This window comes from Rattus norvegicus, chromosome 1 (genome assembly GCF_021556685.1).
Source record: "Rattus norvegicus strain SHRSP/BbbUtx chromosome 1, alternate assembly SHRSP_T2T, whole genome shotgun sequence".
In the NCBI taxonomy this organism is placed as follows: domain Eukaryota; kingdom Metazoa; phylum Chordata; class Mammalia; order Rodentia; family Muridae; genus Rattus; species Rattus norvegicus.
In genome coordinates, this window is record NC_141534.1 from 204,922,730 (window position 1) to 204,937,500 (window position 14,771).

Consider the following 14,771-nt stretch of genomic DNA (forward strand, 5'->3'; position numbering starts at 1 on the left):
CAGGTTTAGAGTCTCTCTCTTCCTGCCTGCTGATCTGGATGTAGAGCTCTCAGCTCTTTCTCCATCACCATGTCTGCCTACATCCACCATGCTTCCTACCATGATAGTGGACTAAACCTCTGAACCAAATGCAGGGCCCCAGTCAAATGCTTTTCTTTTCTAAGAGTTGTTGTGGGTTGTTTTGATTTGCATTTCCCTGATGACTAAGGATGTTGAACATTTGTTTAAGTGCTTCTCAGCCATTCTAGATTCCTCGGTTGAGAATTCTTTGTTTATCTCTGTACCCCATTTTTAAATAGGGTTATTTGGTTCTCTGGAGTCTTACTTCTTGAGTTCTTTGTATATTTGGGATAATAGCCCTCTATCAGAAGTAGGGTTGGTAAAGATCTTTTCCCAATCTTTAGATTGCCATTTTGTCCTGTTGACAGTAAACTTTGCCTTACAGAAGCTTTTCAATTTTATGAGGTCCCATTTGTCAATTGTTGATCTTAGAGCCTGAGCCCTTGGTGTTCTGCTCAGGAAAATTTCCCCTGTGCTGATGTGTTCAAGGCTCTTCCCCACTTTCTCTTCTATTAGTTCAGCATATCTGGTTGTGCTATAGCAGTGAGGTGGGAGTGGGTGAGTGGAGGAGGCAAAGGGGAAAGAGGAGAGAGGGGATGGGATGGGGCTTTGTGGAGAGGAAACCGGGAAGGGGGATATCATTTGAAGTGTAAATGAATAAAATGATTAATGAAAAATGAAAAAAGCTGAGAAGTTATAAAAAATATTTTAAAGAAAAGGAAAGAAAGAAAGGAATGAATGGAGAAAGGAAGAAAGGAAGAAAGGAAGAAAGGAAGAAAGAAAGAAAGAAAGAAAGGAAGAAAGAAAGAAATATAAATCATTCTTGAAAGGAGGAAAACCCTTTGGAAAGACTTTCCTCAAAAGAAGACACCTTACAGTTGAATGAAACACCCATAACACCATTATTAAGAAATTAAATTAAATTTCAACTAAAAAAAGAGGTGTTGCTGTGGTCATGATCTCTTCACAGCAATAGAATACTGACTGAGACAACCATAGTGACAAAAACTTCATATTGTTGGCACATATGGGCCAGCAGAACACAATACAGAGCCCAGAAAGCCAAGCAGTCACGGCTACCCAATCTTTAACAAAGATGATCATATAGTGAAGAGAAAAAAGTTCCACTCACAAATGGCTCTAAGAAGCTACCCACATGCTGACAGAATGAAACTAGATCCATATCTCTCACGAAATCAACTCAAATGGATCAAAAACCTTAAATGTGAGATGTGAAATTCAGAATCTTCTAGAAGAAACTCTTGAGAGATACAGGTGAAGACTTTCTAAAAAAGGACTCCAATAACTCAGGAAATGACCCTAAGACCAAAGGACCTAAAACCTGGGTATGACCCTGAGAGCAACTGGGATTGCATGGAGTTAAAAAGCATGCTCAAGGCAAACCAAACAGGACGGTGAAGAGACAGCCTACAGAACGGAGGAAGTGTGCAAACCGCATCTGAGAAAAGATTCACACCTAGAACCAGTGAGTAACTCTAAAATTAAACACATCCAATCAGTCGCTGAGTTAATAGAAAAGACAGTTGTCAAAGGAAGAAATACATATAGTTGGTGAGTGCTTTGGAGAAAGCCATTAGTGCACCATTAGCCATAAATATCGTAATGGCAGTGGGATTCCACTCACTTCAGTCAGGAGAAAATAGGAAATGCTGGTAGCGATGTGAAGGGAGGAGAGAGAGAGCCTGTTTGGTGGGAGTGGAAACAGCTTCGGCCACTGTGGAAATCAGTGCTTACACAGTTAAAAGAAGAACTGCCACGTGACCTACTGCCCCACTGTAAGTGAACTCTCCACAGACATACTTTCACCACCATTCGGAGTCGCCAAGACATGGGAGCAGCCTACAGCTCCATGCACAGACAATCTCTGCAGACGGTGCTCCATAGGCACAGGGAACTGTATTCAGCTGTGGAGAATGAAATTAAGACATTTGCAGGAAAATGGATGGAACCAGAAACTGTTACATTAAAGAAAATAAGCAGAAAAGGGCCCTGTGTTCCTTCTCATATGCAGAACTTACATGTGAATTGATATACACCTATGTGTTCTGCGACTGTGATGTGAAAATGGAAGCCACCAGAAGGAGGTGGGTGGCAAGAGAAAACTGGAACATCCGTCAAAGAAACAGAGAGAAAGGGGGCTGGCCAGAGGGGCGGGGTGGAGAACAGAGGGGAGCACAACCGGCAGCAAATATATACATATGTGTCACAGTGGAATCCAATAAACTGTGTGCTCTGAGAAACAGTGTGTGTCGTGAAAATAACGTTCATGTTTTTATATATTGACAAAAACCTCAGATCTCCCCCTCCCCCAACTCCCACCCTGATCCTGGGAATTGAGCCTAGGGCCTGGCTTGTGTTAGGCAAAGGCTCAGCCACTGAGCTACATCTCCAGTCAGGTCCTCATTTTATCACTCTGTCTCGTTGGATACAGGGTCTTGTTAAGTTGCCCAGCTGGCCTTGAGTTTGCTCTAATTCTCCTGCTCTGTCCTCCCAATTAGTTGGGATGACAGGCCTGTGCCACTGGGTCAGGGACATTTTACGATTTTTATAACAGTTCTATTGAAATAATTCACATGGGGGCGACTCATGCATTTCAGGAATATGACCGAACGCTATATGTAACACATAGACAATTTTGAAATACCTCCACCAGTTCAAAAAGAAACTCAGGAGCCTTTTGTTGAAATTCTCTGTTCCTTGCACTCTCAGGCAGAACAACTGTAGACTTTACCATGTAGACTTGCCTATTCTGGACATAGCAATAGAGAGATTGGCAAATATGGCTGCTGGCTTCTTTCTCTTCGCATGTTCTTGCGGTTCCTCTGTGTTGCGGCATGTTTTAGCCTGTGTTTCTTTTCATGGCTGAACAGTATCCTATGGTGTAGATGTATGGTCCATTGGTTGCTGTGTGCATTGCTGTTGTGCGAGAGCTTTTGGGCAAGCATGTGTTTTCGTGTCTCTTGGGTCTGGACCGGAACTAGAAATGCTGGGTCAAATGGTTAGTCCTGTGCTTTACTGTGGGAGAAGCTGCTGGAGCGTCTTCCAGTGTGGCTGCACTGTTCACAGTGAGTTCTGATTCACACCACCCCTATACCATCGTCAGTACTGCCATTGCCTGACTGCCAGGCTGGAGCAGGTCCTGCTGACTGTAAGTGGTGATGCTTTCTAGTTTGACTGGCATTTCTCTGCTGGTGAAAATGTGAGCATCCTTCATATGCTTCTTGGGACTTGGTACATCTACTCCCAGCTCAGTCCTATTGGGGAAAGGCGTCTTTTGCCAGCAGCTTGCTGTCTTGACTGATTTTGCTTTGTGGAATGCTTTGAAATGAGAAAGTAGGGAAGGGAGATTCACTTTTCCTTCTTGCTAAGATTGTCTTAACTGTTCCCTGTCTGGTGGGAGACTGGTATGGCGACCCTCATGATCTGCCCATCCACTTCTTCAAAGAAACCATCTGTGATTGTCGAGGACTCACATGGCGTCTGCAAGTGAATGTGAGGGTTGCCATGGCAGCCGTGCTAAAGACCTACCTGTGATTACAGGACACTTTTGGTTCATTTAGATCTCCTTTAACTGTATTCAAAACTAAAACCCGAGGCTGGAGAGATGGCTTGGCCATCTGTCTGCTATTACCGAGGACCCGAGTCAGGTTCCAAGCACCTGCATGGTGACTCACAACCATCTGTAATCTTAGTAGTGCCCTCCAGGGACACCAGGTACACACATGGTAATAGGCAAAACATAATAGACATGAAAAATAAATAAATAGGTAGCTGATAGACAGACAGACAGAAAGATAGACAGACAGACAGACAGATGCTATAAAATAATATCTAACAACCAATAAATAAAAGGCAGCACCTTGAGAAAAAGAGTGTCTCAAACAGAGCAGTCCCCTCTAAGGATTTCTTTGTCTTACCTGCAGGTTGTGAGAGCCGTTGCATGGTTCAGGGTCTCACTTTTTCTGAGGCGTTGCAGCCAGGGTTCACAGACAGAAGTGCCATCAGGAGGGAATGGGGTCTTCATTGGCTACTTAAGAAGAGCACGTTCACTTTTGACACCAGGAGAAGTGCTCTCTAAAATACAATTTGCTCATCCATTTTATAGAAAATTTGGGAAATATAGATGTTATAACTTTTTGGGCTTAGGGCTAAGATTAAATGGAAAATGGGGTTATAGTATATAAACTTTTCACCTCTCATATACAACAAAAGGGAATTTTAATGGAATTCTAACAAGTATTTTTTAGTGTGTGGATGTGTTCTTGTGGCCTTCTCTAGAAATTTATAGGATGGATCATGTTACATTCAAGGTACTGTATACTTACATAACTTATGTCATTGGTGTTTATCATTTCGTGAAATATAGTTCAAAACATGATCTCTTAATAGCTTAATAGAACCCATAATATTCCACTATATGACTCTATTACTCATCCTGTTTTCAGCCATTTGGGTGCTTTCCAATTTTTAATAAATATGGCGTTAGGAAAGGTTCGCTCACTTAGAGTCTTCTCTAGTCTCTGATTATTTCCTTGGAATTGATTCCTAGAAATGGAATTAGTCAAACGGCTATGAGCACTTAGGTCCCTGTACAACATCCAGTTGATTTTTCAGAGAGGTTGTAAGGGTTCTACCGAGACCTCTGAGAGAACATCCGTTTCTCTACCAGGAGCAGTGAACACCCATTTTTAAGAGAAGAGATTTTCCTGGTTTAATAATGAAAAAAATTAGCTCATCATTTTAATGTGTTTATGAGGTTTTCTAGCCTTCTCTCTAGAAATTTACAGATCTAAATCATGTTATGTTCAAAGTATTATCTACATACATAATTTTATGTCATTGGTATTAATCGTTTCGTGAAACATACTTCAGAACATGATCTTCATAACTTAATAGAACATATAATATTCTGTGACTATTTGAGACACTAATTGCAGATCCTACTATGTTCAGCCATAGTACATGGGTGCATGTAATATCTTTTAAGAGAGATTAAACATGGTTTTCCAAGCATTTTTCTTTTTGCCTTACAAGAACTCTTATTGACAGGTACACCTTGAATGTGTACATTTGCCCATTTAATAACGTACAGCCATGTGGGTGTTTGAAAAGTAGATGTCTGCCCCAGACACTCAATAAAGCCCATATCCATTGATGACTAATAATGAGCAAGGTTTCTCTTTGCTCAGTCAGGCTTCGAATTGTTTCTACAATAAGTCTTCCTTAATTTTATGTTTTTGTCCACTTTAAGCCCTCTCTGTCTCTTCTCGGAAAGTTTGAGGGGGCGGGTCCTTTCCTTTAAGTTTTCAATAGTTTCCAAAGTAGCAGGATTCCCTGTGATGTCTCCATACACGCTTGATGTGGGTTGGCTTTTGATCGCCTGTCCTTTCCTTTTGAATTGATAGGGAAGTTGCCCTTTTACACGGGTGGTTTGTGAGTCCCACTGACTCACAAATGCTCACTGTGGATTAAAGATAAGACCTTTGGTTTATGTCTTTTCTGTCTCTACTGGAAGCTGCACCTCCACTCAGGTCCTGTGCTCTGCCAGTGGCCATGTGTCAGAAAAGAATTTGCTCTTCCCAGGAGGAGACCCATGTTTCAAGCTCAGCCTTGTCTGGGTCTTACCTAGTGATACGTGATTAAGCTACAGTCATGACGCATGCTTCAAGACCCTCCATCAGTTCAGCCTTGTGGGAGAGAGTGCTCAGAGCAAAACCGAGGTCCCTAATATCCTTTATTCTGTATGCTTTCAACACTGTTGGCTCTGTTGGAACTTACTCTAACTCTACAACCAACCACAATGGCGCCCCTCTCCCCTTTTCATTCCATCACCCTGCAACACTAACAGAAGTCAATTTGTACTGACTCCTTTCTGGTTATGCTTCCAGGTTAACTTTGGCCATCCAATCCCTCTGGTGCAGTGTCAGTGGACCTGGACGGTATCACCCTTCCGTACCTACATCATGTAGCCAATTCTCTTCCCCCTAAGCCCCATACACTGCAGGTGCTAGCAAGGCTCCAGGGAAGAAGAGCCTCCAGCCATGGCGAGTAAGGATGTGTAACATTGGTTGTGCCCTGTAGTAACCTTCTTAAGCCTTCTAGTGTGTGCTGGGCAGAACAGTTAGTTTCCTCTTACAGTTTGATCAGATGTCTGGATGCCATAGAGACTACCATGATGGATGAATTGGTTGTGGTCCTTAGAAATCCCTTAGAAACCTTGGCAGGATTCCCTTCTCCTTTCCATTCCAATTCTTTCACTGTTTAATTCTTAAGGATGTAGGAAACCCAGCATAGTGGAAAAGGCACAGGATTTGGAGGCCAAAGAGCATTTGTCATATAGCCTTGCTCCCTGCTAAGTCACCCAACCTTGCTTTATTATTTTGTGGTGCTGGGAACCTAACCTAGAGCTTCACACACCAGACACAGAGCCCAGGGCTTATACGGAGTACTCTAGAAGCACTGAGTGATCCACAAGCTCTTCTGCCAGCCACTGACCCACAAACCAGTGGTTTGAAAAGGTAGGCTGTCCATGGAACTTTAAGGTCAAACCAGACGTAGGGACCACTGAATCCTGCTAAGAATGTCCTCTCCTGCCCCAAGGTTATTTAGAGATGGAAGGGTTTAGAAGTACTTGGTCCCATGTTTGGCTTTGAGTTTGGTTTATGGGGAGTAGCAGAACCATGTCTGTGGGATTGACAGTCCCCTTCTGTTCCACTAATGAGCTCCACCCATTTGTCCCCAGGGCATGGATAGGGTATAAGCCACCAAGATTGGGAGCTGTTCCACCCTTACTGCCAACCCACATCAGCGACTGGCTCCCTGTGAAACCTGCGGCTCTATGCTAGGACATGACAAATGACCAAAAAAAATCAATTTGTAATCTGATTGGAGGTTTTTGATTTCCTCTGATGAGTTTAAATTTCATTAAAAGCAACCTTATTCCAACATAAAAAGAATCCTTGAAGGGTAAAACAGGGGATTGTCTCACCCAGCATAAAGCATCTCAACTCTTTTGTGTGATTTATTCATGGCATTAATTGTGAGGGCCAGCCCTTGGTGTCTGCTGGCAGCTGTGCTGTTATCAGGGCCTGGGATCGGCCCAGGCGGGCTCAAAGCACAAGGACTCACATTCAAAACTCGCTCTTCGGCGTATTGACACTTCAGTTATCAACAGCCCCTTTTATCTGCGGAGAGGGCGCCCCAAGCTCGTGGGGCCAGAATAAGCTAGGAATCAACGCCGCGCCTCCCTGAATTCTCCTAATTGTATGTATTCTCTGAGAAAATGATCATCGTGGCCTCTTGTCTTGATGAGAAATTGACATTTTCTGAGGACTTCTTTGGGTGCTCCGAACAGGGGAGATAAGGCCCGGAGTTGTTTTAAAGCAGAGCGGCCTTTCTTTCCTTTCAGGGGCCTCTTGATTGCTCTCGTTGACCCACTTGATGAGTATGGATTTCATGAGGTCTTTTTCAGCATTTGAACTATAAAAGGTTCAGCGCGACACCACCCCTTATAGACAAAAGATAACCTTGCCCTTTGAATATATTGATTCTTTATTAACTAGGCTGTTTAATGCAATGAAATGAGGCATTAGATTGAAGCCCATTTCAAGTGCTTTGAATAATCTTTAAAAGCCTGAAAGACCTTAGAGAGACCTGACAATACTCCGCATGTGTTTTCGAGAGAATCCGTTCTTACTTCTGGTTTGAAACACGAGCTTCTGAACTTCTTTCTGTTCAGGTCAGCAGACCCTATCACACTAGCTCCAAAGACCTGAGCAGGGTTCCTGGACTCTGAAGGATGAGGGAGGCTTTGGGCAACACATTCCTCGGCCCTGGTGACTTGGGACTGACTAAAGTGGGCTTTGTGCCATCGGAACCTTTTTCTTTACTGTCTCTTTAAGGCCAGCCAACAAAGGCTCAGCCCTGACGGGAGGGAAAGGTATTCACAAGTTTCTTTCTGTTTTGAATAATTGTTTCCTGTTTTGCTCAGCAGAACAAGTAATTAAGATGACATTTGTGAGTACTAATTTAGATCACACTTACTGAACGTGTGACAGAACTGCAAGCCAAAACATGCAAAGCCTGCCTGCCATTGAGGAGAAAATGCTGAGAGGGAAGATAGGCAAGGACTGAGGAAATTAGAACTTGTGCTCATGGCTGACCTCGCTGGAGTCCCAGACTTGACCTCCACCTATGCCACCTGAGGCCAGTGTAAGACCCCTTTGTGCCAGTGACACATAGCAGTACTGGCATCCTTTCTGTCAACCCATGTCCCTTTGTGTCTACCCAGACTCCCCCAATCTGGTTCTTGCCAAAAAGTACATGAGGTTGCAGAGAATGGGGATGAGTGAGTGTTGGGGAGCCAGAGCAAGTAGTATCCAGCCTTCCAATTCAGAAGCTTATAACCTCCCGACCTCAGGATCGTGTACAGGGCACCCCCGTGCTGCTGTGACTCCGGTGCTTGTGACAAACAATTCAGACCCAAATGTGTGGGCAGCAAGTCTTCTGATGGCACCTGTGGCATCACAGCCACCTCAGGAACGATGCTTACTAAGGGTTGAGAATTCTGGAAGGTTCTCTGAAACCATTTAGATTTTGATGAGCCCCAGCTCTAGAGCCCAGGATGTGGAAATGAAACCCCCAATTCATTTGTCAGTCATTTTAATAGTCAAAACAGATAAAAATTACCAAAAGTGAAATTCACAGACAAGAAATACTTTAATTAAATATTGTGTAAAATGAACATTTTATACAGTTAAATATCTGAAAAAATGTACAGATAAAACAATCTTATTGTAGGGTCTCTGACAGCAAAATCTACCATTTAGTGAAGCTCTCGGTTTTTGACACAATGAAGCAATGAGGGCGTTGACTAGTTGATCTAAAACACAAACCGGGTGCGGACATGAGGATGCGGACTAATGTGCACATGAGCTCTTTTTAGGTCAAACCCTTCCTTACACAAAATAAATCGAGGCAATTTAGTTCCAAAGTGACTTCTCAGGCTGTTCATGTAGCTAAGCCCTGTCAGCAGCCACAAAGCCAGAGTGTGGCCCACTGACCCTTGGGGACGTTCTGTTACTCGTATTGAGTCCCTCGAATGAACACTTGCTAAGCTCTATGTCATTCCTTCGTGAAGGTGTTTGTCTAAGTTTTGTAAGTCCCCTCCTTTTTGTTTTAAATGTGACTTCTGCTGCTGTTTGCAAGGCCTGCGCTGTCTGTGAGAGCAATGAGTGTGAAGGGAAAAAAAAGAGTCCTGTTTCTTGGTCTCACGGTGGGTTTGGCACTAAGAGGCGGAGTGTCTGAAGGAGGTCTTTCCAGTTAAAAATGTACAGACAGTGCTGTTGGATCTGACCACAAAAAGGTCCTGTTTAAAATAAAAATGAACTAACCAGCAGTGTCCCCCAATGCCTCTCTAACTCCAAGGTGAGCTAAAGAGAGCAGAAAGCAGCAGGCAGACCCAGGAAGAAGTGACTGGCAGACTGGAGGTTTGTGCTTTTGGCCTGTGTGTGTGTGTGTGTGTGTGTGTGTGTGTTCATCACCCATCTCCAGATATTAACAATTGTGGTGTGAGCCTGTGATAAAATAGCACAGAAGTTCTTCAAAGAAGTCCACTTTTAAGGCATCAGAGAAGTTAATGTGGCAAACATTTGTAATTAAAACGTCGGAAGTAAATTTTATTTTAAACTTTAGGCCTCTGAATTTTTCCAGTAAACACAGTTCAGCTATGTGGCAAAGTCATAGGTGGCAGCTAAAATGACTTTTTTTTTACATTCTACGAAAAAAATTAAAAATTAAAAATAAAATAAGAACACAGCCTGGACGGTGTGGCCCCTTCACGGCCGCTCCACATGCACAGAACCTACTAGAATTTGTCACGGCCGGCTGACACCGTTTTCTTTTGACTATACAACAAACTTTTCTTTTCAAAAGTATTTGTTCAGATAACTTAAAAATAATATAAAAATAAACAATGAATTTGACTTTTCCTCAACATAAAAAAAGGGGTGGGGGATGGAAAGTCTAAACGATAGCAAATGGTTTAGGTACAAATGAAATGTAAGGACATTGGTTCACTTCAACAAAACGGATTAAAGAGACAAGCTCTTGGTGTCTGCTCGTTCCCTATGCTTCAACACTGGGCAGATCAAACACCAATACAGACGTGAAAAAAAGAAGGCAGGGAAAGCAATGTACAAAATTTCAAAGATAAATACAATATTTATAATTGATATGTTACAAAATAAAGTCCCTTAGCAACTGCAAGTGTTCATGGGAAAGGAAGCGTCACGTGAGAGAGCATTTTATCCCCTATAAGACACATAAGGAATAAAACTCATTTTTCTAAATATTTTAAGTGGATCTGAAAAAAATTCAAGACAAGTGTATAAATATTTAGCTACAACTTTGGCAAAATCACAAAAGTCTACAATTTTATAACCACATACAAAACACATCGGGGAAGAAGGGTCTAGAAGTCAAAAGGACAATTTCAGGTACAAGAAACATAGACCTCACAGTAGCCTAAGAATGCAATAGGTTTACAGTGCGTGAAAGTTGAAAAAATGTTGCTGACCGCACTTGCTTTAACAGGAAGCTCTAGGTGGGAGAATATTGGAACCAACAGACAGTAGCATAATCTTTTTCTCTGTCAGTGTGCTTGTTGAAGGCAAGAGATTCGATATCAAAGTTACAATTTCTAACTACAATAAGTTACAAAGTTTCATTTCATTAAGATGAAGTTAAGCAATGATAAACCCTCCCTCCCTCCCTGCCACCCCAAATTCACCTAGTCATAATCCTCCTCTGTTCCAGTTAATGGCTCATACCTCCTTGGCCCCCTTTTTTTCACCACAAAAAAATATTTCACATTATAGAGATACACAACCATTGTGAATCTAAATATGAGTACAGAAAAATGTTTCGAGGCTTTCTTCCTCAGTGTTGCATGGGCATCAAAACGGTGCATATTCACGAAGCTTCTCCCCACACAGATAGCACGCACTAGACAGCCAAGACGGAATCAGAAACTTTATACAAAATAGGCATCGCTTTGTTTTCCTTAATCTTCAGGACTGAGAAATGTGAAGATGTGAGAAAAGTTCAGTCAATAAAATGGAATTGTTCATGAAGGAGTAGGCTTGTTCGCGTGTTGATTCTTAACAGTTTAAATAAAATCTTTAAATGTCTTTTGTAGCATTCAACCGTTGCTGATTTTTAGTTTTGGAGATAGCATTTCCATCAGCACGTCTTAGCACACTACACGTGTCCCCTGAAGTCCGTCCTTGGATGCTGGGTGCTGTGAAGGTAAACAGAGTCCCTCACATGGGCGGGACTACCAGCCCAGACATAGCTGCAAAAGAGAAGAGACCAAAGTTAATGGACCACCCCACGCGCACCCTCAAGTGGACCCAGCTCACTCCTCCTGTGCTGGGATTCACAGGGAGGCCAGACTCACTCAACTCCCTGCTATAGTCAGCTGTGCTGGTGGCAGTGGTGTGTTGGTAAGTCTACTTCTTAGGGTGAGGGCACAGTGGTGGCATGATTCCCGCAGGCCTGTCTGGCGCTGCAGCCCTCTGTAAAGGCCTTCTCTGCAGGAGGGAACACGGGCTTCTGCTTCACGTAAATGTCTCCACATTTTGTTCAAAGCAAAGGGAAGCCTACTCTCTGGAAAGACAGGAACCAGCCTGGCCGTGGCTTGAAGGCTTGCTTTTCCTAAATGAAATGGAGACTTGCCTCAGTTTCCCCCTCTGCCTTTGGGCCCAGGCTCTGACCTCCTACCAGCGGCTCTATAGCGTAAGGGTGAGTCAGGCTCTCAGATCAAAGCCACACAGGGCCCAGTAGCTCTGGAATCTCAAGGCCACGGAGTGATGGAGACAGCACCACCTCAGGGTGCTGCTTTCTCTCCACAGAACAAGAGAAGCTTGGCACTGACGCGCCAAGTGCAGCCAGCTCTGGAGTGAACTCCTGGTCCGAATGTAATTTAAAATCTTTTAACTCTGGTGTTGTTTAATTTTTGTCAGAATGACTGTTCTCATTAATTTATGTATAACATATTAATACATTTGTTCATGTAGTGATGTGAGCTTCAATTTCTCAGTCCATTAATTTCAACGATATTAATTTATCTCCGACTCACCGTTACAACTTTATGGTTTGGCAGGCCCCTGTGTACACACTGCTTGTGCGGTACCACCTAGTCGGCCTCGATGCTGGGGCATGTCCACAGACACCTACCTCCCCTCAGTGCCTGCCTGCTAAGCAGCGCTGGCCTGATGCCCAAGGTCAGCTCTGAGGCCGGCTGGCGGCAAATGGGGCCTGGGCTTCCCGTCAGAACTGACAGGTGTTGTGAAGACAATGAGTTCAAATCATTGATACCTTTCCAGTTCCTTTTTTGAGCATTAGTTCATCAAAGTGGAATATACCACCGACTTCACAAAAGGGCCAGTTTGTCTTCTCCACGGTTGCGTCCTCGGCACCCAGCAGAGAGCCTGGCACATAGTAGGCACTCAGTAAATACTGGTTGAATGGGTTCATGTGTTTAAAGGAGAATGGGTTTGACTTTCACCCGGTGGAGCACATACCCAAGGTGGTGTCTGAAAGAGGTCGGGTGATGGACACTTACTTCAGTAAGTGTAGCCCCGTGCACCACAGGTAGTCATGTGAGCCCAAAGGCCTAGGGGCACCCACATGGCTTCACCACCACACTCACTGCAGGTCACATACTGCGTGAGCTGCCCTCAGTGCTGGGAAGGGTACTTGGTGCCTGCTCCATATGGCCCCAGCTGTGCACAGCTGTGTCCACGTGGTAGCTCTCATGCCCCTGGGCCAACCCTTCTCCCTCAGAACCAAGAGAGAACATACTCCCAACCACAGACAGCCTTGCCACCCAGCAATGGTACACACCCTGCCCTGGGTCAGCCCCTTCCAAGAAGAAGCAAAGCCATGTAGAGTTCCTGTCCTGAAGCTGTAAATAATGGCTCTGCCTCACGGCAAAGTGGGGCAGACACAGTCTGGGATGGGCACCCCCAGACGGCACAGTGACCTGCCACCCATTTCTTAGCCGGTTTCTGCTGTCCCTTTAATAAGGACGCTGAAAGCTTAACACTAAGGACAGGGCCATACCCTGCGTGGAGAAGGGCCAGGCCTGGGTGCTCTGCTAAGTGGGGCTCTGCTCTGCTCATCCTCTCCTTTCCCCTCAAGTGAGGCTCCACCCCTTCGGGCATGGAAGGGCTGAGTCAAGGTCAGTGCATAGGAAGAGTGGGCTGGACAAAACCTAGAGGCAGAATCATCTATGCTCGGCTCGAGGACCAGGCTGTGGGGCAGGAAGGAAGATGCAGACCAGTGAAGCACATGCAATGCCACAGGCGTGCAAGGGGTTTCCGAAGGGGCCATTGGGCCTGAGCACCCACCCACGCCGCCCTCACCTTGAAGTCCGTTCCCATTGGCGCTGGTGCAGGAAGGAGGAGGCGAGGCTTGGGGCCGGACCACGGGCGCGAAAGCGCTCTTCTGTTTCACTGCGGAGATGACATTGGCAGGTGAGAATGAGAAAATGCCGTGTGTGCTGCTACAGTTTGAAGGGAGGGTGACCGAAGAGGCTGCCATGGTGGGGCTGGACGGCACTACTGCAACAAAGCAAACATGGTCAGCACGCGCGCGCGGGCCGTGGTGCAGCACCACAGCGAGAGCTCTGAGGGCCTCGCCTCGCACGGGGAGGGGCCACAAAACAAGACACGACATGCTTCGGCTCGGCCACTCTGGATAACAGGCAAACGCTTTGGGGGCCGGGCTCTCTCTTCCAATTGAGCAGCCCCGTGTGGTTCAGATCTTATTTTGGTGGCCAATGAGATGGCGTTGTGGGGGAGGGCTGAATTAGGTCAATTTGTAGTTGTCATTTGGACGCCCAGCCTCTGGGGCCACCCTTCCTTTTATCCAGTAGCTCACATCACAGAACATCCAAGCAATACACACACTCGACTTTGTAGTGAATATGAATCTGCGTGATGACGTGTGACAAAAACAGACACTTACTGCCGTAGGGAGAGTTAGCGGAGGAGCCATTAAGAAATCCAGGCGAGCCAGGGACCCCTAGATTGGCCATGGCGCCACTTCCATATCCATTCATGCTAGTGCTGACTGTGTTGTAATTGGACTGCTGGGGAGTACTGCTGGGGACGTAGCCTCGCGGGGACACGCTGCTTGTATTGCGACTGTAGCCGACTGTTAAAATCCCCCCCCGGCCAAAAATAACATTATTATCAGTGACAGACACTTGGGGGGGGTTTCCCCGAGAATCTATATCAAATATTCAACATTTTTAATTGACTTTATGCTTCCTCTCGCCCTGGTGATTCTAGCCAGCTTGGATAATCTTAACACGCCACCCTGCCGCTGGTGAGGCCTGTTCCATGTCTGCTGGCTTCGACGGCCAGCCAAAGCATGCTTCGATCTAACCTTCAGCCGCTGCTACACACTGCTTTAGAAGCAATTATCAACAGCTTGGATTCCTGACCTACTACCCCACTCTCTCTGAACTTTCAGCCTCAACAGACCTTCAAATGCCATGGCTGACAAAGAGAGCTTGTTTGTGGCCCTAACTTCCCTGGAAAGACTTTTTGGGGGTGGGGATGTCCTCACTTTCACAGATGCTGTCTCTGTGAGCAGGAGTGGGGTGGGCGCCATAGCTTCCT

At 45.0% G+C, this 14,771-nt stretch overlaps 1 protein-coding gene across 15 annotated transcripts in view; it reads right to left on the reverse strand.

Annotated features, from left to right (window-relative positions):
- Window positions 1-8,775: 8,775 nt before the first annotated feature.
- Ebf3 (EBF transcription factor 3) overlaps window positions 8,776-14,771 on the reverse strand; it is a 117,921-nt gene continuing 111,925 nt past the window's right edge. For 2 of the 15 annotated variants that reach the window (XM_087573027.1, XM_087573018.1), the window contains exons 14-17: window positions 14,113-14,301; window positions 13,509-13,706; window positions 12,460-12,572; window positions 8,776-11,434 (exon numbers count right to left, since the gene is read on the reverse strand). In XM_087573027.1, the coding sequence (XP_087429153.1) occupies window positions 11,417-11,434; window positions 12,460-12,572; window positions 13,509-13,706; window positions 14,113-14,301 (518 nt within the window). In that variant the 3' untranslated portion in view covers window positions 8,776-11,416. 15 annotated transcript variants of the gene reach the window in all.